Source organism: Bactrocera neohumeralis, unplaced genomic scaffold (assembly GCF_024586455.1).
Source record: "Bactrocera neohumeralis isolate Rockhampton unplaced genomic scaffold, APGP_CSIRO_Bneo_wtdbg2-racon-allhic-juicebox.fasta_v2 cluster11, whole genome shotgun sequence".
Classification (NCBI taxonomy): Eukaryota; Metazoa; Arthropoda; class Insecta; order Diptera; family Tephritidae; genus Bactrocera; species Bactrocera neohumeralis.
Window position 1 is genome coordinate 9,420,089 of NW_026089624.1, and position 25,341 is coordinate 9,445,429.

At 37.8% G+C, this 25,341-nt stretch overlaps 1 protein-coding gene across 5 annotated transcripts in view; it reads left to right on the forward strand.

Annotated features, from left to right (window-relative positions):
• Window positions 1-25,341, forward strand: part of LOC126765676 (paired box protein Pax-6) — a 112,254-nt gene that overhangs the window by 38,302 nt on the left and 48,611 nt on the right. For all 5 annotated transcript variants that reach the window (XM_050483368.1, XM_050483373.1, XM_050483371.1 and 2 more), the window contains one exon: window positions 1,295-1,520. In XM_050483368.1, the coding sequence (XP_050339325.1) occupies window positions 1,295-1,520 (226 nt within the window). The remainder of the gene's footprint in view (window positions 1-1,294; window positions 1,521-25,341) is intronic.

Below are 25,341 nucleotides of genomic sequence, written 5' to 3' on the forward strand. Positions count from 1 at the left end.
AGCTTGTTTTTCTAATAACGGTGCATCTTTGTGCTTAGAACGAATCAAATCGGGTGAAAACTTGCCGTGGACTTCATACCTATACCCCTTTAATCCTCGTAAGTTGCATGAGTATGAATGTTCGGTTATTCTAGAACTTAAGCCTTCCTTACTAGTTATATGTATGTATATGCTATTGCTAACGGTAATAATTGTGCGTAGCAGGTGACGCCATAAATAACGCTGATCTCGTTTCCATTACTGTATCGCACACCCGAGAAGTTTAAATTAAAACACATTTTAATAGTAAAAGAAATCTTACTTTTATTGTGCAATTTAAAAAAAATTTGCCTTTCACCTTTTTTATTACTTTGCCTCAAATACTACCAAAACTGTTTGTTTAAAAATATGTAAATTAAGGCCTTATTAAGATTGTTTTACTATAAAAATGAGTTCTTATTTAAATTCATCGGGTGTACGGTACAATAACTAGAACTGAAACGAGATACAATTTTGGCAAGATAATAGTCGTGGATCAACTACTTCTATCTGATATAACCGTAAATAAGTACATACATATATGCAATTAAGACAAATTATAACCGCATTGAGTAATCAAACTTTACTTGAGTGACAGCGTGCGCGCTGAGATTTATTTGATCTGACTTATCGCCTTCGCCTTTTCATGATTTATTTCATCTTGGCATGGTGACCTGTAGAATTCGCATTTATGCGCCACGTGACTTCACTCGCACTCTACATCAACCTCAAAGCAGGCACGCTCATATACATGTATACTGAGTGGTCAAATGTGTCACTTCCCTTGTTAATTAAATGTTCGACATATGAAATCAAAGAGATGAACGTCGTTCTATCTTTTCATACATTTGTGAGCGCGTGTTTAAGTGTTTGTACGCAGAAGTGAAATTATGCTGCTTTGATGTGTTAATTATGTGGTCACCCTAATTAAACTTGAATTCTTGATAAAAAAATACGTTCAAATGAAAAAGAGACTATTTAAGGCTAAATTTGGTAGCAATCCTCCAAATAAAATATTGTTTTAGCTATCACCTACTAACAAAAATCAGAAACTAATTAATCAATCTCAAACTGTAATAGTAGACTATATTCTCGCGGCAGTTGAGCCTATGTAACCGAAGCAGACCGCAAATTATTTCAGGGATATTTTCTCGCTACAATTTGCGGAACATACATCTTTTATCTGAGTTGCACTAACTAAAGTTTTCTATGCACTTTGTTCCATAAAATTTAAATATTATTTTGCTCTAAACCAATTGCTGTATATTATTTAAAGGTATCCTCAATAAATCGGGTTCTACGAAATTTGGCTTCGCAAAAAGAGCAGCAAGCACAACAACAAAACGAATCGGTATACGAGAAGTTACGTATGTTTAATGGACAATCAGGAGGCTGGGCTTGGTACCCCAGTAATACAACACCGGCACACCTGGCTTTGCCACCTACGCCGACAGCTACGAATTTAACGGGGCAAATAGTCCGCGATGATTTACCAAAACGCGGTAAGTATGCTTACATTAAGCCTTACACTTAAAACAAGTACGGAAGTGCTCTCGCAAGTCGTGAAAATATTTTTATATTTACAGTAATATTTCAGTTACTTTGTAAAGAAACTATAACCTCCTAAACGCACATTTTATTGGTCAAAAAAGTCTTATCGTATTTTGTCAATAAATGTCGTTGCATCTTTAGGGCTACCAACCACATTGTGTCATACCATATAGTGTTGAAAAGGTGAGATTTTAAGCTTGATTTAAAAAAATAAATTCGGGGAAGTTGAAAAAAAGTTAGAGCTGTTCACAAATGAGAGAAAATAATGAAGAAATTCATTATATTTAAAAATTTTTATTTTTAAAAAGGGAAAAATGCCACGCAAGCCACCAATGAATTTTTTGAAGATTACGGAGACGATGCTGTATCAATTCTGTAGCACACAGCGAGCGAACCGCTTCCATTCTGGAAATTTCGAAATTTCGATTTACACTAATGGAATAATATCTCTAGTGGAAAAATGGCAAAAAGTGGTCGACCAAAATGGTACATATTTGTTTATTTATTTATTAGTATAAATATTAAAAAAAAATAAGTTGAAGTTTGATTAGAAATACGTAAAGACTTTTCCCAATATATTCCTTCTTATACTAATTTGTAAAGATTAATATTAAACATGAAAAAACGTTAATATCGGTTTTATCGAATCTGGAGTACAATTCAAAAATAAAGAATTTTCTTCATAAAAACTTGCCACCGTGATCCGAGATTTTTTGGTGAATGCAACGTTGATGGGGATAATATCATTTTTCTAACACCAAAAGAGTTATTTATTGAATCTTCCTTCATAATTTAAGCCTTACGAAAGTTTTAGAATATTAATAACTAGTGAATTGCTGCTTTAGTCCAGTAAAGGTAATGCACGATAGAAAGAACATTGCTCATCAAACCAATGACAGATCCTTTCTCTGAAGACGTGCTCGACCAGCTCTACCATGGTACACCTATTCTTCATTAGAGTTTTTTATTGGAATTGTTATATTTTATGAGTACTGGTGGCGCAGGCAGAGCCTCATAATTGTATTCCATACATCCATATTGGCTTTATGACTAAATTGTATAGAAGGTCTTTATGGCTCAAGCAGAGGGGCTGTGTTTTTGGAGAATTGTGTCTCTTCCAGATCAAATGCCTATCTAGGTGAATGCTTAACTTCACTTACTTGAGCGATCATTACGTTGTTTAATTTCAGTGTTGTTCATGTATCCGTCTTTAAGGGGCTATACCAGTGTGACGCATGAAAAATTGGGCGATTTCGTGAATTTTTTTTAGAGAAAGTACGCAATTGAATATTTCGGACTTCTTTGAACGTAATAAAGGTATTTTTTCAGCTATATTTTAAGATTTTTTTTACAAAAATGTTGAAAAATAACGGAGTTATCGGCTGTCTTCGGAGGTGCCAGACAAAAAAGCGCCCCAACTGCTTACGCGATTCCGGCCGAATGTGTAGCTGAAACAAAAAATTTGGAAAGTTTATTAAACTTGAAGATATTTCAAATACAATGACCTACGATCTTTGAAAAATATCAAAAATTAACAAATTGAATTATTATGAAGTATAGTTCATTTTGAAATGCTGTATAAAACTCATCAATCATCAACAGCATTCCTTAAATCGCAATGAAAATGAAAATATTTATGTTACTACACACATATATATACACACAAAGTTTATTTTCGTTGTTTATTCTGTCTTGCTCTTCTAATGTGGATCATTCACAATGCGTAACTAGCTGTCAAAATTACTTGAAGAAATAATGTATTTTTTTCTTGAGCAATTACTTAGGAGCTGGATACCTACCTTTAGAGTGAATGTGACGCGCTTACATACATACGTATGTGCTCGTTCACTTTTATGCGTCAGTTTAAAGCTTTGTATCCAGCTCTCAAGAAATCTAAAAACTTAATATAAAAAAACGCTCAAGAAACGGTCAAGAAACATTCCTGCGATAAATTTACTTGTGCTAGTATGCAGCTCTAAAGTAATCTAGTACCAATTTTTAATACAATTTTTTCAATAAAATGCGAATATGGCAAACCTAGTTTTGCGAAGAAACATGAAATCAACAATTGTTTCTTTTTAAAATCATTATTATGAAGTATAGTTCATTTTGAAATGTAGTATAAAACTTACCAATCATCAACAACATTCCTTAAGTCGCAATGAAAATATTTATGTTACTACACACATACATATTACACACAAAGTTTATTTTCTAATGTGGATCATTCACAATGCGTAACTAACTGTCAAAATTACTTGAAGAAATAAGGTATTTTTTTCTTGAGCAATTACTTGAGAGCTGGATACGAACCTTAACTTCCAACTTCCAACGAGTTTTAAGTGATTTTCTAGTGGGTTTGTGGTGTCGTCTGTGAATGTTGAAGTTAGTGCTTTGCACTCGTTGGAAAGTCTGCGGAAAATAAAACATTTAGTATTGATTCCACTGCCTTGAGGAACTCCAGCCAGAATTGGATACTCCTATAAGATAAATTCTTTTACTTTCACTGTAAACCACTTGTTTGTAAGGTATGATATGAACAACTGATGGATGTTTTTTGGCTAAACCATTTTAATTGTATGTATGAGTCCCTCATGTCATATTTTATCAACTGCTTGAGCCACGTCAAGAAATATCGCTGAGCAGCAACCTTTCAACTCAAATTCCCTTCTGATCTCATCGGTGATTTGATGGAAAACCCGAACTAATGATTTGGAATAATTTCGTATTCGTGGAAAAAAGGAGATATTGTTGACAGCAATACTTTTTCAAAAAACTTGGAAAGAACGGACAAGAAGCTAATAATCGGCGACTTTTTCTACCTTTTTGGAAAATATCCAAACATTAGGTTGACTTTAAAAAGTTGAGACAAGAAGTTAAAAGCAATATTTGGTAACTCTATTAACATTTGCAGTGCTATATGGTCAACTTCTTCTTATTCAACGTTTTTATGTTAACTTTTATCGCAGATGAAGTTGTAAACACCTTGTGAATAGCCCTCAGTACATTGTGGGACAGTGTTGGAATCAAGAAATTATTCATTGCCATATTTGGCTGAAGTACTTCGCAAAAATGGTCTGCAAAACAGTTTGCCTTTTCTTCTCCAGAACAGTCCCAAGCACCGTTTTTGTCAGAGCGGTCTCTTAATTTCTACTAGTGGCATAAAGTTTTTCTCGGTGAGTTTCCTTGAGCAGAGTTCGACGTCAAAAGTTTAAAACTTTCACCATTACTCTACCATTCTCGACGCAGTCTTCGTTTTACGATTAAATGCGTTCAATTAGGCTAATAGTGGTTTGTATTGCACTTCAGTGACTATCTCTTGGTTTGCTACAGTAGTCCCTGTTGAGAGCAAACAGTTGAATAAGTTAATACTGGGTCAAACCACATCAAGTGAACCCTGAGAATTTTGCTGAATTACCGAGTTTGAAAATAAGCGCATCATTAGGTATTATATTATCGCAGTTTGAATCTTAGAGAACAAAAAAATGGTAAAACAGTGTTCTCATTAACTACTGTAGATAAATCAATGAAATTTTGTGTACTCGTTCTATATTATAAATATTTTTTTACGGTCGATATCAATATTTTGTATATACTTTTGTTAAACATTTGAAAATTTTAATACCTTCTTCACCTACAAAAAATTGCAAACTATGTGACACAACGTGGAAGACGTTCACCTTTAATAATCTGCAAAAAAAAGTTCATTCATGCCGTATAAAGATGTACAGAGATGCAAATATTCCCCTAAGTATATCGTGTATATATTTGCATATGTCAGGGCTTTGTTCAGATTCATAATTAACACGTATTTGTTTTATTTAAGTACAGCAAGTTCCAGACTCTGTGAAGATACAGCGCTTAATTGATTCCTTCTTTATTAAAAGCACCTAACGGTTCCCATCGGTCGAATCAGCTGATACGACCTATCTTATGAGAGCGCAATGTAAATGATTAGCCAACACCGTTTCTACCGCCCGCTTTACCGTAGGATACCGTATAATTTCCCACGATTCGGATTTTTCCCGTAGAAATGACTCAGCTGATTGCTCTCTCACAACACTGTATACTGTAGTAATTATAAAAATTGTCTTCAATATATTTGAAATTTTCTTAAACTAACACAAAATCAGAGTTGAATGCTATTATTTGTAAATATATAAACTACTTTTAATTGTTTGATTTCAGTTTCGATGTTTTATATTATGAAAAATTATAATTGAAAAGTTAGATGTGTACAAAACTATATATGCGTATTGAGTAATGGCAACCTTGTTCAAATGAAAACAAAAGAGAATGGTGGATTTCTACGTTGTCCCTACGGGCTCAACTTTTCACAAATTTTGTTCGCTACGGGCGGAAACTAAGGAAGGGATGAGCGGAATTCGCTATTTCTGCTACAGTTTTTCTATTTCTGATACTATGCTTATTTGCGCATTTGCAAGTCAAAGTACCGTAATATATGCCGCCTATGACTACTTCAAATTAAGCTCTGCTCTAGCACATACACTTGCCTACGAAATATTAGTACTTTGACATACGCAAGTAGCAGAGATAAAGAGATGTCCAACTCTTCTGCCACTGGAAATGTGAGAACCGCTCACGTACCAAACTTTGACAGTTGACTGGATCTGGTAAGTTTTGACGTTTCGCAATTGGAATGAGCAGATAGAAATTCCTCCAAAAATATATGTAGGAAGAAATAATATATAGAACATGTGGCAGTGTTGTCACTGAACGAATAATGTAGCTCAGATGGCAACACTGCAAAATCAGCTGTTAATTAACGAAGCGTCCATCAGCAGCCATCATTGTAACGGTCCATATGGATCATCCATTTTTGTATTAAAAAATAAGATTCATTTGTTTAAGCATCAGTTGTTAAGAAGACGTTGTACAATGCGATCGCGCCACCGCCTGAATTCTAAAGTGCGAATGAAATAAAGTTAAAAAACTAAAACGCGGTGTGTTCTTTTTAAACTAAATCCTATATTTGGGGGCTCGTCCGGGATGGTCCGGAATGTGTTGTGCGGTTATATAAATTTTATATTAATACAATACAATAAATTATATTTTGTGAGTGGCTGTTAGAAACAGCAAGATTGCGATCGGACAAGTGGCTGTACCACTGCGCTAACAGTGGTTAGAATAGAACAGTGTACGAGTATTGGTAGTGAAATGTGCAACGCCACAAGAGCACATAATACCAAGTGAATAGTGATAACGAAAGAAATTTTGAGTTGTTTTTGGGAGCCATCGGAAAGTTACAAAGTGACAGCGGTACAAAGTACTGAAGTGTACGACAAAACACGTTCAAAAAACCGAAAACCTAAAAGTGAACAGTTAGTGATTTCTGGTAATCTGCAAGTAACTGTACCCAGCCCGATATCGCTGGCAGTAAACGCATTTTCCAGAAGTTTGTATAAAGGTGCCAAACCGTAGACGGGCGCATAAGACGCGTAAAGCAACACAGCAGCAGGCAGCAAAGCATCGCAGCAGTAGGCAGCAAAGCATCGCAGCGGCTAGCAGCAGAACAACACAGCAGTAAAGCATCGTAACAGTAGGCGGCGCACGAAGAAAGCGGAACAACGGCAGCAGAGAAACGGGAGCTAAGATAAGTTATAATGATTTTGTAGTTAGTTGAGTAGAAGAGTGTGTTATTTGCACTCAGTTGCGATGTAATGTAGTAGAATGTGTAGCTTGTAGCTTGTAAGCAAAATCAACATGTACATTTGCTTCTAAAAAACAGAATTAAATTTGTAAAAGCGTATCCCTAATTTGAATTTTTATAAGAATTAAGAGAGAAAAAATAAATTTGTAAGATGGATGCTGAAACCATTAGGGCAATGACGGTAGAGACGTTAAAAGAAAAACTAAGGGAACTAGGTTTATGAGTTACAGGTAGAAAAAAGGAGTTGCAACTGCGTTTGCTACAACATTTAGTTTTCGGTGATGAGCAAGATGAAGGGGGATGCGACGACGAATCGGAAAATTCGTTGTACGTTGATGTAAATGCTGCTCCATCGAATTCGCAGAGGGTGTCATTTTCGTTGCGTGACATTAAAGACAGTGTTCCAGATTTTTTTGGTGATGATACTTGCGATGTTGGTCACTGGGTTGAGGAATTTGATGATATGGCTAACACGGTCGGTTGGAATAATTTAGAACGATTTGTATACCATAAACAACTATTTAAGGGAGCAGCAAAATTGTTTGTACGTGGGTTAATAGGAGTAAGAGATTGGGCTAGTTTAAAGCGTTCTCTTATCGATGAGTTTGGGGAAAATTATGTGCGTCTGAAGTGCATCGAACATTAAGAAACCGGCGTAAACAGCCCAAAGAAAGTTTTCAAGAATACCTTTTTGCTATTTTAGAAATAGGGAAGCAAATCTCTTTAGATGAAAGAAGCGTAGTAGAGTATTTCGTGGATGGCATACCAGACGATAAGGCAAATAAGAGTATGTTATATCAAGCGAAAACGGTGGGCGAATTGAAAGAACAAATCCGCATATACGAGAAAGTTAGAAGTGTACAAACTACAGTAGGCAAAGGATACTGAAGAGAGTAAAGAATCGATGAAAAAGAAGTGTTTTAAGTGTGACAAGGAAGGTCATATAGCAAGAGCCTGTCCGGAGGCTAGGTCTAGTAATGTCGTTTGCTTTAAGTGCAAACAGAAGGTGCAGTATTCTCATCAGTGCAAAGAGCAAAGGGATAAGACAATAAAAAGTGAACGGGTAAATACAATTGATCGCAACGTAGAAACGTCCACCAGAAAAGGCGGAATGATCTTCGTTGATGCAACTATCAACGGTTTTACCTTCAGTGCACTAGTGGATACAGGGTGTATCGTGTGTATCATGAGGTACGATACCTTAATGATGTTAGGAGATATAAAGCTAATTGGAGAAAAACAAAAATTGTTCGGTGTAGGTAAAGGCGTGCTTACGACATTAGGCAGCTTTACGACCGATAGTTCAATAGAAGGGTTGTCATTAAACGTAACATTTCACGTGGTTAGGGAAAGTGATATTCCGTATGCAGCCATAATTGGAAATGATGTTCTTCGCGATGTTGAGTTAGTTTTTAGAGAAGGTAGTGTTGAGTTCAGGAAACTTATGAGGACTGCTGAGGAGGCAGTGAAGCACGGAGGGATCGGGGAGATTCCTGGGGGCGCGCGTGGTGGAGCTGAAGGGTTTGTGTCAGCCCACCAGGGTGCATGCAGTGATGCTGAAGGGTTTGTGTCAGCTCACCGGGGTGCAAGTGGTGATGTTGAAGGGTTTGTGTCAACTCACCGTGAGTTAAGAGACTATGAGAATAGTCAAATTGAAGTTTCCGAGGAACAAAAGGACATTACCGGACCGGTATTAGAAACGAGGTCGGAAGTCCTGGATGACAATGGGTTAAGCAAAGAGTTCAGGGTATTGTGTTCAATGGGAACGGCAATGTTTGAGGAGTCAGATAAAGTGGATCTATCGCATCTGCTGATAGACGAGGCTAAAGTAGTTAACAGTTGGATTAATAGTTATTATCCTAGGAAGTCGAGTAAAATGCCAGTACAGATGAAATTGTTATTAAAGGATGAGAAACTGATATTTCAGCGGCCACGTAGAGTGTCGCAGGCGGATCAAAGATGTATGTAAGATGTATTGATGAAGAGGTAGAGCGTATGCTTAAAGAAGGTATCATTCAAGAGAGTGTGTCGGAATACGCCTCGCCAGTTGTGTTAGTTACAAAGAAAAACGGAGCAAAACCGTTTTGTTGTGACTATCGCAAAATAAACAAGAAAATAGTCAGGGACAATTTTCCAATGACAGTGGTGGACGAAGCATTAGACAGATTGCAGGGTGCAAGGGTCTTCACCACATTGGACTTGAAGAACGGATTCTATCATGTGCCAATAGAACCAGGGTCTCGCAAATATACGTCTTTCGTAACTCAGAACGGCCAATATGAGTTTTGTTTTGTGCCATTTGGTATTAATAATTCGCCGGTGGTATTTTGTCGATACATACGAGCAATATTCCAGAACATGATTGCGGATGGAACAGTCATAATATACATGGACGATATCGTCATTCCCGCCAAGGATGAGATCGAAGGCCGAGAGAAATTGGAAAAGGTATTAAGACATGCAAGTGAAAACGGTCTGCACATTAGATGGGAGAAATGCCAAATTCTAAAGAGAAAGATTAATTTTTTGGGGTTCGTTGTGGAGAACGGGGCGATTTTGCCTTCAGAAGAGAAGACAAAGGCAGTCAGGGCATTTCCAGTACCAACTAGTAAGAAAGAATTACAACGATTTTTAGGTTTAACTTCATACTTCAGGCGTTTCATCCAAAATTATGCAGTTAATGCGAAGCCACTAACAGATATGCTTCGTCAGGACGAAAAGTTTGGGTTGAGGGAAGAACAACTTTTAGCCATTCAAGATCTGAAGCGTGCGTTAGTAAATGCGCCCGCATTGAAGCTTTTCAATCCGCATGTGGAAACAGAGGTGCATGCTGATGCGTCAAAATTTGGTTACGGTGCAGTCTTACTACAAAGGGATTCAGAAGACAATCTGTTACATTCCATCGAATATATGAGTCGTAAAACCACAAGGGCGGAAGAGAAACATAGTGCTTTCGAACTTGAGGTTCTTGCAGCTATAAAGGTATTACAGAAATGGCGTATATACTTAAGAGATATTCAGTTTAAAATAGTTAGCGATTGTAACGCTTTCGCTATGACAGTCAAGAAACAAGACGTACCAGATCCTTATGATCCTGCATAAGGTGGGCAATGTACCTACAAGAATATAATTATGTGGTTGAACATAGGTCAGGAACTCGCATGAGACACGTAGATGCTCTTAGTCGTGCATACTGCTTATTAGTAGAAGACTCGTTAAAGTTTAGGATAAAAGAGGCGCAAATGCAGGATGATTGGATAAGAGCAGTGCGGAAAATTGTGGAAGTAGAATCATACGAAAACTTCTTTTTAAGAAATGACTTACTTTACAACGACTTTGTAAAGGAATTGTTAGTGGTACCATCCAGTATGGAAGAGGAAATTATAAAGTTAGCACATAGCCGGGGTCACTTTGCAGTAAAAAGAACACAGGAGCTATTAGAGAGAAATTATTATATACCAAACTTGAGCAAAAAAGTACAAAATGTAGTAACTTCGTGTGTAGAGTGCATAGTAATAGACACAAAAAGAGGTAAGAAAGAGGGCTTGTTGACACCAATCGACAAAACTTGTGAACCATTAGGTACTTACCATATTGACCATGTAAGTCCATTAACCGAAACACGGAAAAAGTATAATCATATTTTAGTCATAATAGACGCATTTTCGAAATTCGTTTGATTGTACCCAACGAAATCAACCGGGGTGGAAGAGGTAATAAATAAATTAGAGAAACAATCCTCAGTTTTCGGCAACCCGAAACGGATTATAACGGACAGAGGAGCGGCTTTTACGTCAAAGCGTTTAACGAATACTGCACAAAGGAGGGCATACAACACCTGTTGATTGCAACCGGTGTTCCGCGAGGCAACGGACAGGTAGAACGCATTCACAGAACCGTTGTTCCAATGATGTCTAAGAAATGTCAAAGTAACCCAACCCAGTGGTATAACCACGTTGCAAAAGTACAACAGATTTTAAATAACACTGCACCACGCAGTACGAAAATGTCACCTTTTAGAATTCTTACAGGACTAAACATGCGAGTAGTAGATTATCCAGACTTACATGAATATTTAAAAAATCTCGAAATAGAGGAATTGAATTTAGAACGTGATTCATTATGAAAGAGTTCTCATGAAAATATAGAAAAAATACAAAAAGAAAACTGTAAGACATTTAATCAAAAAAGGAAAGAAAACCGTGAATACAACATATGAGATTTGGTAGCTATTAAGAAAACTCAGTTTGGGGTGGCTACGAAATTACGACCGAAGTATTTAGGACTGTACAGGGTACTCGCCAAACTAAACCATGACCGATATGAGGTTGACAAAGTAGGAAATACGGAAGGACCAAAGAATACCACTACAGTGGTAGAAATCATGAAAAGGTGGACTTAATTATTCGAGGTCGAATAATAGGTCAGAATAGCCGATTGTAGGAAGAAATAATATATAGAACATGTGGCAGTTTTGTCACTGAACGAATAATGTAGTTCAGATGGCAACACTGCAAAATCAGCTGTTAATTAACGAAGCGTCCATCAGCAGCCATCATTGTAACGGTCCATATGGATCATCCATTTTTGTATTAAAAAATAAGATTAATTTGTTTAAGCATCAGTTGTTAGGAAGACGTTGTACAATGCGGTCGCGCCACCGCCTGAATTCTAAAGTGCGAATGAAATAAAGTTAAAAAACTAAAACGCGGTATGTTCTTTTTAAACTAAATCTTACATATATGTGAACGCAGAGATTTGTTGCCGCCATTCAAGATCGCTAATAAAAAATTTAAAACAGTGAAATTTAAAAAAATGCGAAATTTGAATGTATTTAATGAAAGGCTTTGTAATGTAATGCATAGTAATATTAATTTTCAATTAAAAACGTACTAATTGTATTAAGTATTGAAAGTTCCAAAGTCAGTTGTTTTAATCTTTATTTAATATATAAAAACTACGTGTGACGTTGTTTGTTCGCGACAGACTCCTAAACTACTGAACCGATTTTGGCAAAATTTAGCACATTGTGTCCGGTTTTGAAATTCCATCGAAACTGTGCGTGAATTTATCAAAAATCAGCCGAAATCATCAAAAGAAATTCATAGAAATGAAATTGAACATATCCAAACCATCGATATGTCGCATTTTTGACCGAACATTTGGGCGTACAAAAGGTGTGTGCACGGTTTGTTTCGCACAAATTGACTGACGACTCAAAATTGCTCAGAATCTAACATTCGAAGGCCATCATTAAATAGGTTTATTTGACCAAAAGTCATATTTTAACCCCTAACCACTCCCCGTACTCACTTGATGTGGCACCGTGCGACTTCGTTCGTTTCGGAAAAATTCATTTGCCCATGAAAGGAAAGCGTTATGCAGACGTAGAGGCCATTCAAAAGGCATGCACCGGCACACTGGCGGCCATACCGGCCAACGAGTTAAAACACTCGTTCGACATGCTTTTGGACCGTGCAAAAAGCTGTATTGAAGCAGAAGGAGGCTATTTTGAATAAAATAAATTTATTTTGCTGAAAAAACTATTTGTTCTGTTTTTTTTAAGCCCTGTTTACTTTGGAAGACACCTTGTATTTGCATCATTTTTGTAAATGATAATTTTTTTGCGTAACGTTTATACTTAGTAACAATATTCATAGTTTTATGTCTAAAAGCAAACATTTTCAATACAGGTATAAACGTATGATATTTCAAAAACGATGTTCCATTATGATATTTTTTACACTTCTAAGTCAATCAGGGCATGCACCTGGAATGTCCAGACCCTTAATTGGGAAGGTGCCGCTGCCCAGCTGATTGATGTCCTCGCGAAAATAAAGGCTGACATCACCGCCGTCCAAGAAATGCGATGGACGGGACTGAGACGAATAGGTCCTTGCGACATTTACTACAGTGGGCATATAAAGGAGCGCAAGTTTGGTGTTGGATTCGTGGTGGGAGAGAGACTCCGTCGCCGAGTACTACCATTCACTACGGTGAATGAACGTCTAGCCACAATCCGCATCAAAGCGAAGTTCTTCAATATATGCTGATTTGCGCCCACGCCTCGTCGGAAGAGAAGGACGATGTGACCAAAGATGCCTTTTATGAGTGCTTGGAGCGCACTTATGAGAGCTGCCCCCGCCACGATGTCAAACTCGTGCTTGGCGGCCTTAACGCCAGAGTGGGTAAATAAGGTATCTTTGGCACTACAGTCGGTAAACTCAGCCTTCACGACGAAACATCCCCAAATGGGTTGAGGCTGATTGACTTCGCCGGGGCCCGAAATATGGTTATCTGTAGTACTAGATTCCAGCATAGGAAGATACATCAAGCTACCTGGCTGTCTCCGGATCGAAAAACCCCCGACCAGATCGATCATGTTGTGATAGACGGAAGACACGTCTCCACTGTTCTAGACGTGCGTACGCTCTGAGGTCCTAACATCGACTCGGACCACTATCTTGTTGCAGTCAAGATTCTCACCCGCCTCTGTGCAGCAAAAAACGCACGCCAACAAACACAAGGAAGGTTCGACATCGCGAAGCTGCAATCACAACAGACAGCCGAACGATTTGCTACTCGGCTTGCACTCCTGCTCTCTGAGAGCATTCGTCAACAACTCGGTGTAAGGGAACTGTGAGACGGAATTTCAAACTCCTTCCGTACAGCTGCAATCGAAACCATTGGTTTTCGGAAAGTGCAAAAGCACAGCTGGTACGACGAGGAGTGCCGTGTCGCAGCGGAGAGAAAACAGGCTGCCTACCTCGCAATGTTATGTTCGACCACAACACGTGCGGGATGGGATAGATACCGAGAGTTGAAGGGGGAAGCGAGACGCATTTGCAGACAGAAAAAGAAATAGGCCGAAATGCGTCGGCTTACAGAAGGTTTCAAAACCGGAGCAAACTCTTGTAGAACCCCCAAATGTGATCTAGCCACCGATGCCTAGATCATACTTAAATTATGGAGGGAACACTTCTCCAGCCTGCTGAATGGCAGTGAACGCACAACGCCAGGAGAAGGCGAACCCGATTCCCCAATCGACGACGATGGAGCAGACGTTCCATCGCCCGACCATGAAGAAGTTCGAATAGCAATTACCCGCCTGAAGAACAACAAAGCGGCGGGGGCCGATGGAGCTGAGCTGTTCAAACATGGCGGCGAAGAACTGATAAAGAGCATGTATCAGCTTCTTTGTAAAATATGGTTGGACGAAAGCATGCCCAACAATTGCAATTTAAGCATGGTCTGCCTAATCCACAAAAAGGGAGGTCCGACAATCTGCGCCAACTACCGTGGGATAAGCCTCCTCAACATCGCATATAAGGTTCTATTGAGCGTATTGTGTGAAAGATTAAAGCCCACCGTCAACGAACTGATTGGACCTTATCAGTGTGGCTTTAGACCTGGCAAATCAACAACCGACCAGATATTCTCCATACGCCAAATCTTGGAAAAGACCCGTGAAAGGATAATCGAAACACACCACCTCTTCGTCGATTTCAAAGCTGCTTTCGACAGCACGAAAAGGAGCTGCCTTTATGCCGCGATGTCTGAATTTGGTATCCCTGCAAAACTAATACGGCTGTGTAAACTGATGTTCAGCAACACCAAAAGCTCCGTCAGGATCGGGAAGGACTTCTCCGAGCCGTTCGATGCCAAACAAGGTTTCTGACAAGGCGACTCCCTATCGTGCGTCTTCTTCAATCTGCTACTGGAGAAAATATTTCGATCTGCAGAACTTAATCGAGCAGGTACAATCTTCTATAAGAGTGTACACCTGCTGGCGTATGCCGATGATATTGATATCATCGGCCTAAACACCCGCGCCGTTAGTTCTGCTTTCTCCAGACTGGACAAGGAAGCAATGCAAATGGGTCTAGCAGTGAACGAGGGCAAGACGAAAGATCTCCTGTCATCAAACAAACAGTCGTCGCACTCCCGACTTAGCTCTCACGTCACTGTTGACAGTCATAACTTTGAAGTCGTAGATAATTTCGTTTATCTTGGAACCAGCGTAAACACCACCAACAATTTCAGCCTAGAAATCCAACGCAGGATAACTCTTGCCAACAGGTGCTACTTCAGACTGAGTAGGCAATTGAAAAGTAAAGTCCTCTCTCGACGAACGAAAGCCAAACTCTATAAGTCGCCGATAATTCCCGTCCTGCTATATAGTGCAGAGGCTTGGACGATGACAGCAACCGATGAGTCGACGTTACGAGTTTTCGAGAGAAAAGTTATGCGAAAGATTTATGGTCCTTTGCGCATTGGCCACGGCGAATATCGCATTCGATGGAACGATGAGCAGTACGAGATATACGACGACATTGACATAGTTCAGTGAATTAAAAGACAGCGGCTACGCTGACTAGGTCATGTTGTCAGGATGGACGATAACACTCCAGCTCTGAAAGTATTCGACGCAGTACCCGCCGGGGGAAGCAGAGGAAGAGGAAGACCTCCACTCCGTTGGAAGGACAAAGTGGAGAAGGACCTGGCTTCGCTTGGAATATCCAATTGACGCCACGTAGCGAAAAGAAGAAACGACTGGCGCGCTGTTGTTAACTCGGAAGAAGAAGAAGTCAATGGATTAAAACTGTTGTAAAAGATGGTATGAGAGTAAGGCTCAGAAAATACTTTGTTTCTAAAAAGTATCAGATTTACTAAAAACGTTTCAAATCAAAAGATCTTAGACCACCTGAATATATTTCAGCTGACAAAAATGGAGCACCCAATGTATTTTCTTTATTGGCGTAGACACCGCTTACGCGTTATAGCCGAGTTTACAAAATCGCGCCAGTCTTTCTTCTATTTCTCCATCTGATCTTTCCAACGGAGTGGAGGTCTTCCTCTTCTTCTACTTCTTGCGGCGGCATTTGCCTCGAATACTTTCAGAGGTGGAGTGTTTTCGTCCATTCGGATGACATGACCTAGCCAGCGTAGCTGCTTTCTCTTAATTCGGCTTTGTCAAAGCCGTCGAATATCTCGTACAGCCCATCGATATAAGGCGGTATATGTAACAGTTTTGTTAGTTATGTTTATGGTATATGTGTAGACTTCAACTCGTTTATCAAAGAGTAATGTACCACTTTTGTGTCCATTGTACACTTTGGTTGATTGAGGACTGCATTCTGTGCGACGACTCAGCTTCATTTTTACCGCCAGGGGCACTAGATTCAAAAGGATTAAATAATTTAAATTAGAAATATACTTGTATAACATTAAAAGATGGAAAACTTTAAATGCAGCTTTTCCATAAACCAGCAAACACTAGTAACAATAACGTTTCAAATATGGATGGTGTATCCAGATTAATTACGCCTAACTGCCTAATGACGTAGAACAGGTTAAATGTCAATTAGAAGTTTTAAACGGTACAAATAATTTCACAGAATATAGTTTACAAGAAATATACTTAAACATAATTTGCGAAGAGAGTCTAGGCGTTATTAAATCACTACTCGAATTTAAAGGTAAATTTAATAATTATGTTAGCTGGCGCGAGACTGATAACACTGGCAAACAAAAATCCACTTGTTTTTTGTGACATAAAAAGAACAAAGTGTTTATTATGTAAAAATTGCCACAAATGCAGAAAAAAGCTACAGATTTTATCTATCGCTTATAGTTTTTTTGCCATGAGGATTTTTGTTTAAAAAAAACAGCGATAGATATAGTATTGTTATATTATTTTTTTAATCAAAGAGTACTTTAAAATGTTACTCTCGATGTTTTTCGACAATATTTTGTTTTTGGAGTTCACCTTAACAGTGTCCAACAGTAATCGGCAAACAAACTAGCGCTCCACTTGCCTTGGAACCATTTCTCCATAGCAGAAATGCCTTAGTGGAACCGTTTACCGTGTTCGTCACTTACGGCCCCTAAATTTTCGGTGAAAAAATCCAGCTGGGAGTCCAGAAAGTGAATTTTAAGGGACATCTTGCAACCCATTTTTTATTGGCAGTAAGTAGTTTAGTCACAAGATCTTTGTAATTTTTAACAACGCTTTTAAAGGCACTCCAGGCTCGTATTTCAGTTTCATTGAGAATTTCCTCAAATGTTTTATCTTTCATTAGTTCTCTTATTTCCGGATCTACAAATATGTCCTCCTTAATTTTTGCTTCGCTGACTCTTGGAAATTTTTGTTTCAGATACAAGAACCTTCTTCCATTTCTATTCATTGCCCTAACAAAATTCTTCGTTAAATCCAATTTAATATAGAAAGGTGGTAGTAATACCTTTTTGGGATCAACTGGAGGTTCATTAGTAACGCTTTTTGTCCCGGAGTGAGTGCCTGACGTACTGGTCACTGCTCCTGTACATAATGAGAGTCTCTCGCTCGGCTATCCCCAATATTTTGTATATCCTAGTAGCAATCCAAGAAGAAGGGCTATTACTTTTAGGTCTCCACATATTGCCCAACCTAAAAGAACTCTCATATTCACATATGATTCCTTCATATGAACTACTTGAGCTAAGGGCACAGATGGATATTTGTTACTGTTATGAACCAATACCGTTTTTAAACTAAGTTTAGAGGAATCAATGAATAGACGCCAGTGGATCATGTTTCTGTAATAGTGCGTTAAACAAAAAGTTAACTTCTGAACAGTATACTAGATCCCCTTCTTGAAGAAACCAATTTGTGAGGTCTTTTTGCCTTTTTCTGTAGAAAGTAATATTTACATCACTTTGGAGAAGATTCCAATCTTTTAGACTGGATGCTAAAAGTAGTTCACCCTGTGAAATTAGATGCGACACTATTGAACATCCTGGTAAATCAAAAAAAGGATCGGTATTCATTTCCTTTGCAGTTTCTGTAACAACACTTGAAGAGCTAGACGATTATAGTTCTTCAACAAGACTCCAAGATTCTGGTGCTTTTGGAATGGGAAGTTGTTCATTGTGTTTGGCAGGTCTTGCTGATGGTAAATTACAGTACTTTACCGTATGTTTAGACTTCGGTCCAATATCCTTAATATTCGTGAGGCAAAAATAGCAGTCAGTAACATGGTCTTCAGGTTCTCTCCAAGCCATTGGCACTACAAAGGGCATTTTATGATTTGAACCTTTTAACCAAGCTGTTAACAATGTTACACAAGTACAACAGATATGAGGGGCCCATGCTATGTCTTGGTCCCCAGCTTTAACATCAAAATACAGTTAGTAAGCTATTAGCATAAGCGGGGTAAAATTACGTTTTTGCGATTTAAAAGTTAGTTCTCCGCATACATAACAAAAATTGTTGGCACTATTTACACATTGCCTAGGCATTGTACCTAAAAATCTTAAGCACAGTAATTTCAAAAACGTAAAAGAATGTGAACTCAAAAATGTTTTGCTATCCAAACATAGTACACCTTTAGTCCACTGATAATGATTGTGAAATAAAATGATCGTAAAATACACTGTTTACTTCAAACAATCAGGCAGAACCGGTCTAAACCGGATAAATCCCTGTTCGTATGAAAATATGAGATGATGCAATATAATGAAGATTTATGCATTGTAAAATCTAAAGCCGCTGGTTACAAAATATCCGTGGGTGATAGAAAAATTCTGTTTTCAGATTTGACTTCAAGGTATCTAACTGCATTAGAAACACCTAAGAATTTTCATGTCACAGATTATGTATCTACCAGTGTAATTATTCAGTGATGCTATACATTAGACCAGTGGTTCTCAAACTTATTTTATCTACTGCCCACTTTGAGAATAAATATTTTTTTAGCGCCCCCATTTTTTCACCTATTTAAAAACCATTATAACTTCAAATTAATTATTGTGACCTACTCGTATATATGTATATTAACGGAGAATTCTAAACGAAACTTTTACTAAAACCCGCAACTTGAAACCTGAGCGCAGTAGGTAACATACAACGGCGCTTAGGTCTCAAGTTAACTCTTACGGGCTCCACCTGTCAATAATAACGATTATTGAAACGCAACTTTATAGTATTAAAACAGAGAATCTTTAATTAAAAATAAAACTAAAATAATCAATCCTTTTATAAAAACTAATGTGAAGGATGAATCTGACGTTCCAATTTACTCAAGAACAGTAGCAAGTCGCCACGTGCGGTAACAAGCAAACGATTTCTCTTTTTAGTAAGCAGTTTTGTCACAGCACTAAATCCACGTTCACACAAATACTCGTATGACGATGGGAATGCTATCAAGAATCGTTAAACGATTGACCACAATCCAGGGTACAATTGCGGGATCGGTTTTTGTAGCCAAAATTCTTGGTAACCATTTTTGAACTTGATTTTTATTTCCTCGTTTGTTGTCAATTCTATAAGTTCTTCTTCCAGCTGAGGTGACATTGCTGTGTTGACATTTGAAAACGGATCCAACACCCAGCCTGGTATTTCCAAGTTCAAAATGTCCTGGTATCGTTCGGTAAAGTAAATGTGGAGGTTTTCCAAATGTTGGCAGTAAGCAAACAATTCGTCGTTACTGCATGATACTGATAAATTCGGAAAATTGTGAAACTCACGTCTGCCCGATTCTTTTTGTGTAGAAGCAGTTTGGCTGCGAAAGCACCAACGAGGTTTTTTGTTTTAATTAAATTTAGTTTATCGCCTTGCAGTTGGAGATTCTGTATCTTTAGTTTCCAAGAACTCTATAACAGAGTCAACCAGGTTGTAAAATCGAGTCAGAAAATTGTCTCTTGATAGCCAACGAACTTCAGTATGAAACAACAAACGATTTAAATCCTCGTCATTAGTAACACAAAGCTGATGAAACAATCTATCATTCAAAGAGCTGTTGCGGATTTTATTGACCGCTTTGATGACATATCGCAGTGATTGAAATAGTTTTTCACTTAAGTTTCTAGCCACTAAATGTTGTCTATGAATAACGCAATGTACACCAAGGACATCTGGAATTTTATTTTTTAAGTACGCTATGAAGCCCTTATGGCACCCTGTCCTAGCCGGAGCGCCATCCGTAGCAACTGAAATAATATTTTTCAAAGGAATCTCTTTCTCATCGCAAAACTTTTCCAATATATTGAATATGGTTTCGCCTTTTGTATCGGTCTCTAAATTACTATCAAATAATAGTTCTTCACATATTTTCTCATCTTTAATAAAACTAAAGTAAGACAACAACAATGCTTCATTAGTTGGTAAAGTGGACTCATCCAGCTGAATTGAAAATTGACTTGACCTCAGGTGATCGCACAATGATTCTTCAATGTTTTTAGCCATTTCATCAATTCGTCTTTGCACAGAATTATTACTCAAAGGAATTTTTCGGATAATATCTGCGGCCGGTTTATGAAGCACGGTAGTTATTACTTCATTTATTGCTGGCAATATTAACTCTTCTCCGATGTTATGTGGTTTGCCTTTTTGAGCAATTAACAAAGAGATATTGTACGAAGCTCGAAGTTCGTCGTCATCTTAGCAGCCGCCGAAAATAGTTTTGCTAAACTTGGCTGAGTATTATGCTTCTTATCTAGGTCTTGAAAATATGCTACATTCTTGTTTTTCTTATCTGGATGCATTTTATTCAAATGATCTTGCAGTCTTGAAGGCTTCATCCGAAAATGTTTTTAGACATAGAATACATAAAGGCGACAATGGGTTTGTGGGATTTTCAGTGAATCCGAATTTAATATATAGTATTCCGCACAGTATTGCCGTCTCTTCTTTTTTACTTCCGACATTGTTTTGCTTTGAGAAATACGTTTAACTTCGCGAGTAGTGTAAAGGAGGCGTAAGTACTGCTCATCTATTGCGCGTAAAACCACAAATGAAAATAAAACAAGAAAAAACGTTAACTTCGGCTGCACCGAATCTAATATACCCTTCACAGGTGCATTCCTTTTAGTAACTATGTGTTCAGTTTGTATGGAAGCTATTTACTATAGTAATCCGATCTGAACAATTTTCTCGGAGATTACATTGTTGCCTTAGAAAATAATCTATACCAAATTTGGTGAAGATGCATTGTCAAATGTGAAAGTTTTCCATACAAGAACTTGATTCCGATCGTTCAGTTTGTATGGTAGCTATATGCTATATTTAACCGATCTGAACAATTTCTTTGGAGATTACATTGTTGTCTTAGAAAATAATCTATACCAAATTTGGTGAAGATACATTGTCAAATGTGAAAGTTTTCCATACAAGAACTTGATTCCGATCGTTTAGTTTATATGGCAGCTATATGTTATAGTGATCCGATATCGGCCGTTCCGACAAATGAGTAGCTTCTTGAAGAGAAAATGACATTTGCAAAATTTCAAAAGGATATCTTAAAAACTGAGGGACTAGTTCGTATATGTACAGACGGGCGGACAGACAGACAGACGGACATGGTTAAATCGACTCAGCTCAACATACTGATCATTTATAATGTATATACATACTTTATAGGGTCTCCGACGCTTCTTTCTGGGTGTTACAAACATTGTGACAAACTTTTATACCCTGTTCAGGGTATAATAAATATTACATTGTTTATATAGGAATGCTTAAGCAGCACCCACCGACAGGAATAAAACAAACATGCATAAACTCGTTTATCTAATTCGACGCTCAATCGTACACAACAAATCCGAACAAGTATTCAATGAATCAGCCGATTGATACGGGAATGCACAATTTGAGTTATTTAACAAAAACCTATTTAAAACATGATAGATATCTACGAGTATTAATAACTATTAAAATGCGAAAGTGTGTCTGTTGCCTTTTTATTTGTTTGTTTGTGTCTACTTTCATTATGAAACGGAGCGACCGATTGACATGATTTTAATTTTTTCTATTTTCAATAAAATAGGACAGATATATGAACTTTAATTCATATTAGTTGATGTTCACAAGTTGTTGTTGAGAGTCGAGAGCTCATGCAGTCGTTGTCTAAGAGGCCTCCTAGCTAAATAAAATTACAAATCACCCCCAGGCCTCTACACAACGCTCCCATTTTCTTTCTGGGTCTCTTACCGCCCCCTTTGACACCTGCAGCGCCCACAAGGGGGCGTTATCGCCCACTTTGGGAAAGACTGCATTAGAGGAAGCAAACAATTCTTTGCTGTCCTAACAATATCACGTAACAAAATAACGCAGGATGCAAATGATATCCTGACAATTCATTAAAAGTTTTAAATTTAGATGCCGTCTTAATCGCCTAGTTTTTGCATTTGCAGACAAGCCACTTAGATGTATATAATTGAACAGTAGATGAGTGTTTTGAGGCAGGGACTTCGATCTCTAATAGAATTTTATAATGATACTAGCTGACCCCGCAGTCGTTGTCCCGCGTGAAACTATGTGTGTGAAAAAGTTGAATTTATCATTTCACTTTTTGTTCAATGTATCGCAGCTTGATAAACATGTTTTGGTTTCTGTTCCGGTGTATAGAAAAGATGGTTTTCCAACTCGTGAGCCAAATGTATACCATACACTATGCGGCTATCCTTGTGTCTCAAATGCAATTTTCACTGGAAACTGAATACGTTTGAACTGAAATGGCAAATCGTTAGAACTCAAAGGAATTCGTAGAATCAAGCATTCTGCCCCTTTGTATTCGATAGCTGCGTCACAATCAGTCAGGTGCCATTACACTGTTTCGGCGCCTGAACATTGTGGAACATAATAACGACATATCCAACTTTGAGACGCAAATGATGCGGTGGCATACCAAGCCTATTCAAAGAATTTAGAAATTCCACGATCGATCAATTTGTATGAGCGCAAGTCTCCCGGAATTTGACTTTGAATCTTCCAGTTTAAGTCAACAACATCGGTATTTTTGGCAGCTAACATTGCGCGTGCACTTAAGGAATTGAAGTTACGATAATTTGTCCAATGTCCGAATATTCGTAATGAGTTCATCTTTGGTGAATTGGTAAAGGGAAGATGGAATTGATATCAAACCATCGGAAGTATCAACCAGAATTTACCCATTTCCAATTCTTAGCGAATACGATGTAAAATGTATTCGGCAATGTAATTTTTGTTCGTATTTCATAATTGACGCTAATTTGATGGCTGATCATCGCGAAAAGTGTGCGAACTTCATTCCAGTGATTATCATGTTCCAGCAATTGTAATTGTAATTGTATGTATAATATCAAGATATTTCCGAATAGAGCAAGTTCTCGCAAACGGTTCACTGACGAAAGTTGAGAAAAAGCTCGTAAATGTTAATTTTCTTCCTGGGGGTGTTTTCTCTGTCTGTACTGTATTCTCTGTGTTGAAATTGACTATTTGGTCATTCTCCAAATTAACTGCGAGACGCACAACAGTCGGAAAACGTTCATGAATCGCAAAAGTAAATATCATACAAAGCGCTTTATTGCAGTTCACGTAACGACCGTATCGTTCAAGATCAGTAACCGCCACGTTACTTCCTTTGGTGACGTATTTACACACGTATTTTATCGATTACAATGACCAAACTGCAATGCGCAACATTGACATGACTTTTGAATGTGAATTAGACAACAGTGGCGAATATGGTACGATCCATATGTTGTCGACTTCGATGTGTTGTTAACTTCGATATTCACGCCTCTAAATTGAATGTTAAATGTTCTGCCATTGTCATCTGGTGAGCGACGCTGATACATTGGATATCCATCATTTCTAGTTTGTGTTTCCGGAAGAAAATCACCTGAATAGTGTTTCGTACATTTATTGTCATACATACAAATCGAAGTGGTATTGTGATGTCCGTAAGGTACATGACCCATATTGGTTTCGTATAATTCTGCTTCTATCTCTGCAGAAATGATTTCATCAATTTGATTTGGTGTAACCACCATCCACCATCCAAAGAAGAATATGTGCGTGCGACAAACGTCTCTTTTGCCGCTCAACAGAGTACATCCATCATCTAACAGCAACAGATAAAGTTTACAAAACATCGCAACTGTTGTTTGAAAAGTTGTCCTCTGACATCGTGACGATCGCTTGCTGATTGCCCGCGATCCATAATTTCATTCGTATGTCATCGCATCCTGGGAATACTCGGTCATGTGCCATGGGCTGTCAATATACATACTTATGTTGATGCCAAAACGAACGCGACCTCTTCGTGGCATCGTAACAAATTTCAATCTGTAATTGAGCACTTTGTGTGAAACACACATAACGTTTTCACGGAATAAATTTCAATATTTTTTTTTTTTTTGAATAACCGGAATAAAGAAAGCAAACGACAAATTTGACAATTGAAAAACAAAAGGAAAAAAGTTGGAAAAAAAAGTAATTTTTTTGGAATTGTCCAACGGTTTTTTATTTCTAAACTTTCTTCGATCCACAGCGAACAACCTCTGAAAATTTCATCATGATTGGTTCTGCTGTTCTCGAGCGGAAGCGTTACTAACAGCATTCATTCGTTTGTATGGGAAAAATAAAAGGGCTCTTTTTAGGGGTTTTCCGGCAATTATTCGAATTTTTTTCGCCATAGAAACCATCCTTGAGCCTCAGCGAACATTTTAAAAAAGAATTGGCAAAATTGGTCTAGGCGTTTTTGAGTTATGCGCCAGCATTTAAAATCATGTTCGTTTTTATTTCCTTTTAAAAATCGTATTTGAAAATTTATTTTCTTCATAATTTTTGTTTTCGGGAAATTTTCTAGAATTTTCTTAAGTATCGAATTGGTGGTAATCACCGAAATCGGTCCAGGCGTTCTCCAGTTATGAGCGTAGTAACTAACGCCACTTTCTTTTATATATATAGATTAATAAGAAACTGACCTTGCTAATTAATAACAAAATAATTAAGTATAAAAAAATTCGGATATTACATAGTTGCCTTAGAAAATAATATATGTCAAATTTCGTGAATATATCTTGTCAAATGCAAAATTTTTCCATACAAGAACTTGATTCCGATCGTTCAGTTTGTATGGCAGCTATATATTATAGTGGTCCGATATCGGCAGTTCCGATAAATGAACAGCTTCTTGAAGAGAAAATGACGTTTGCAAAATTTCAAAACGATATCTTAAAAACTGAGGAACTAGTTCGTATATATACAGACAAACCGACGGACAGACGGACAGACATCGACTCAGCTCAACATACTGATCATTTATAATGTATATACACTTTATAGGTTCTCCGACGCT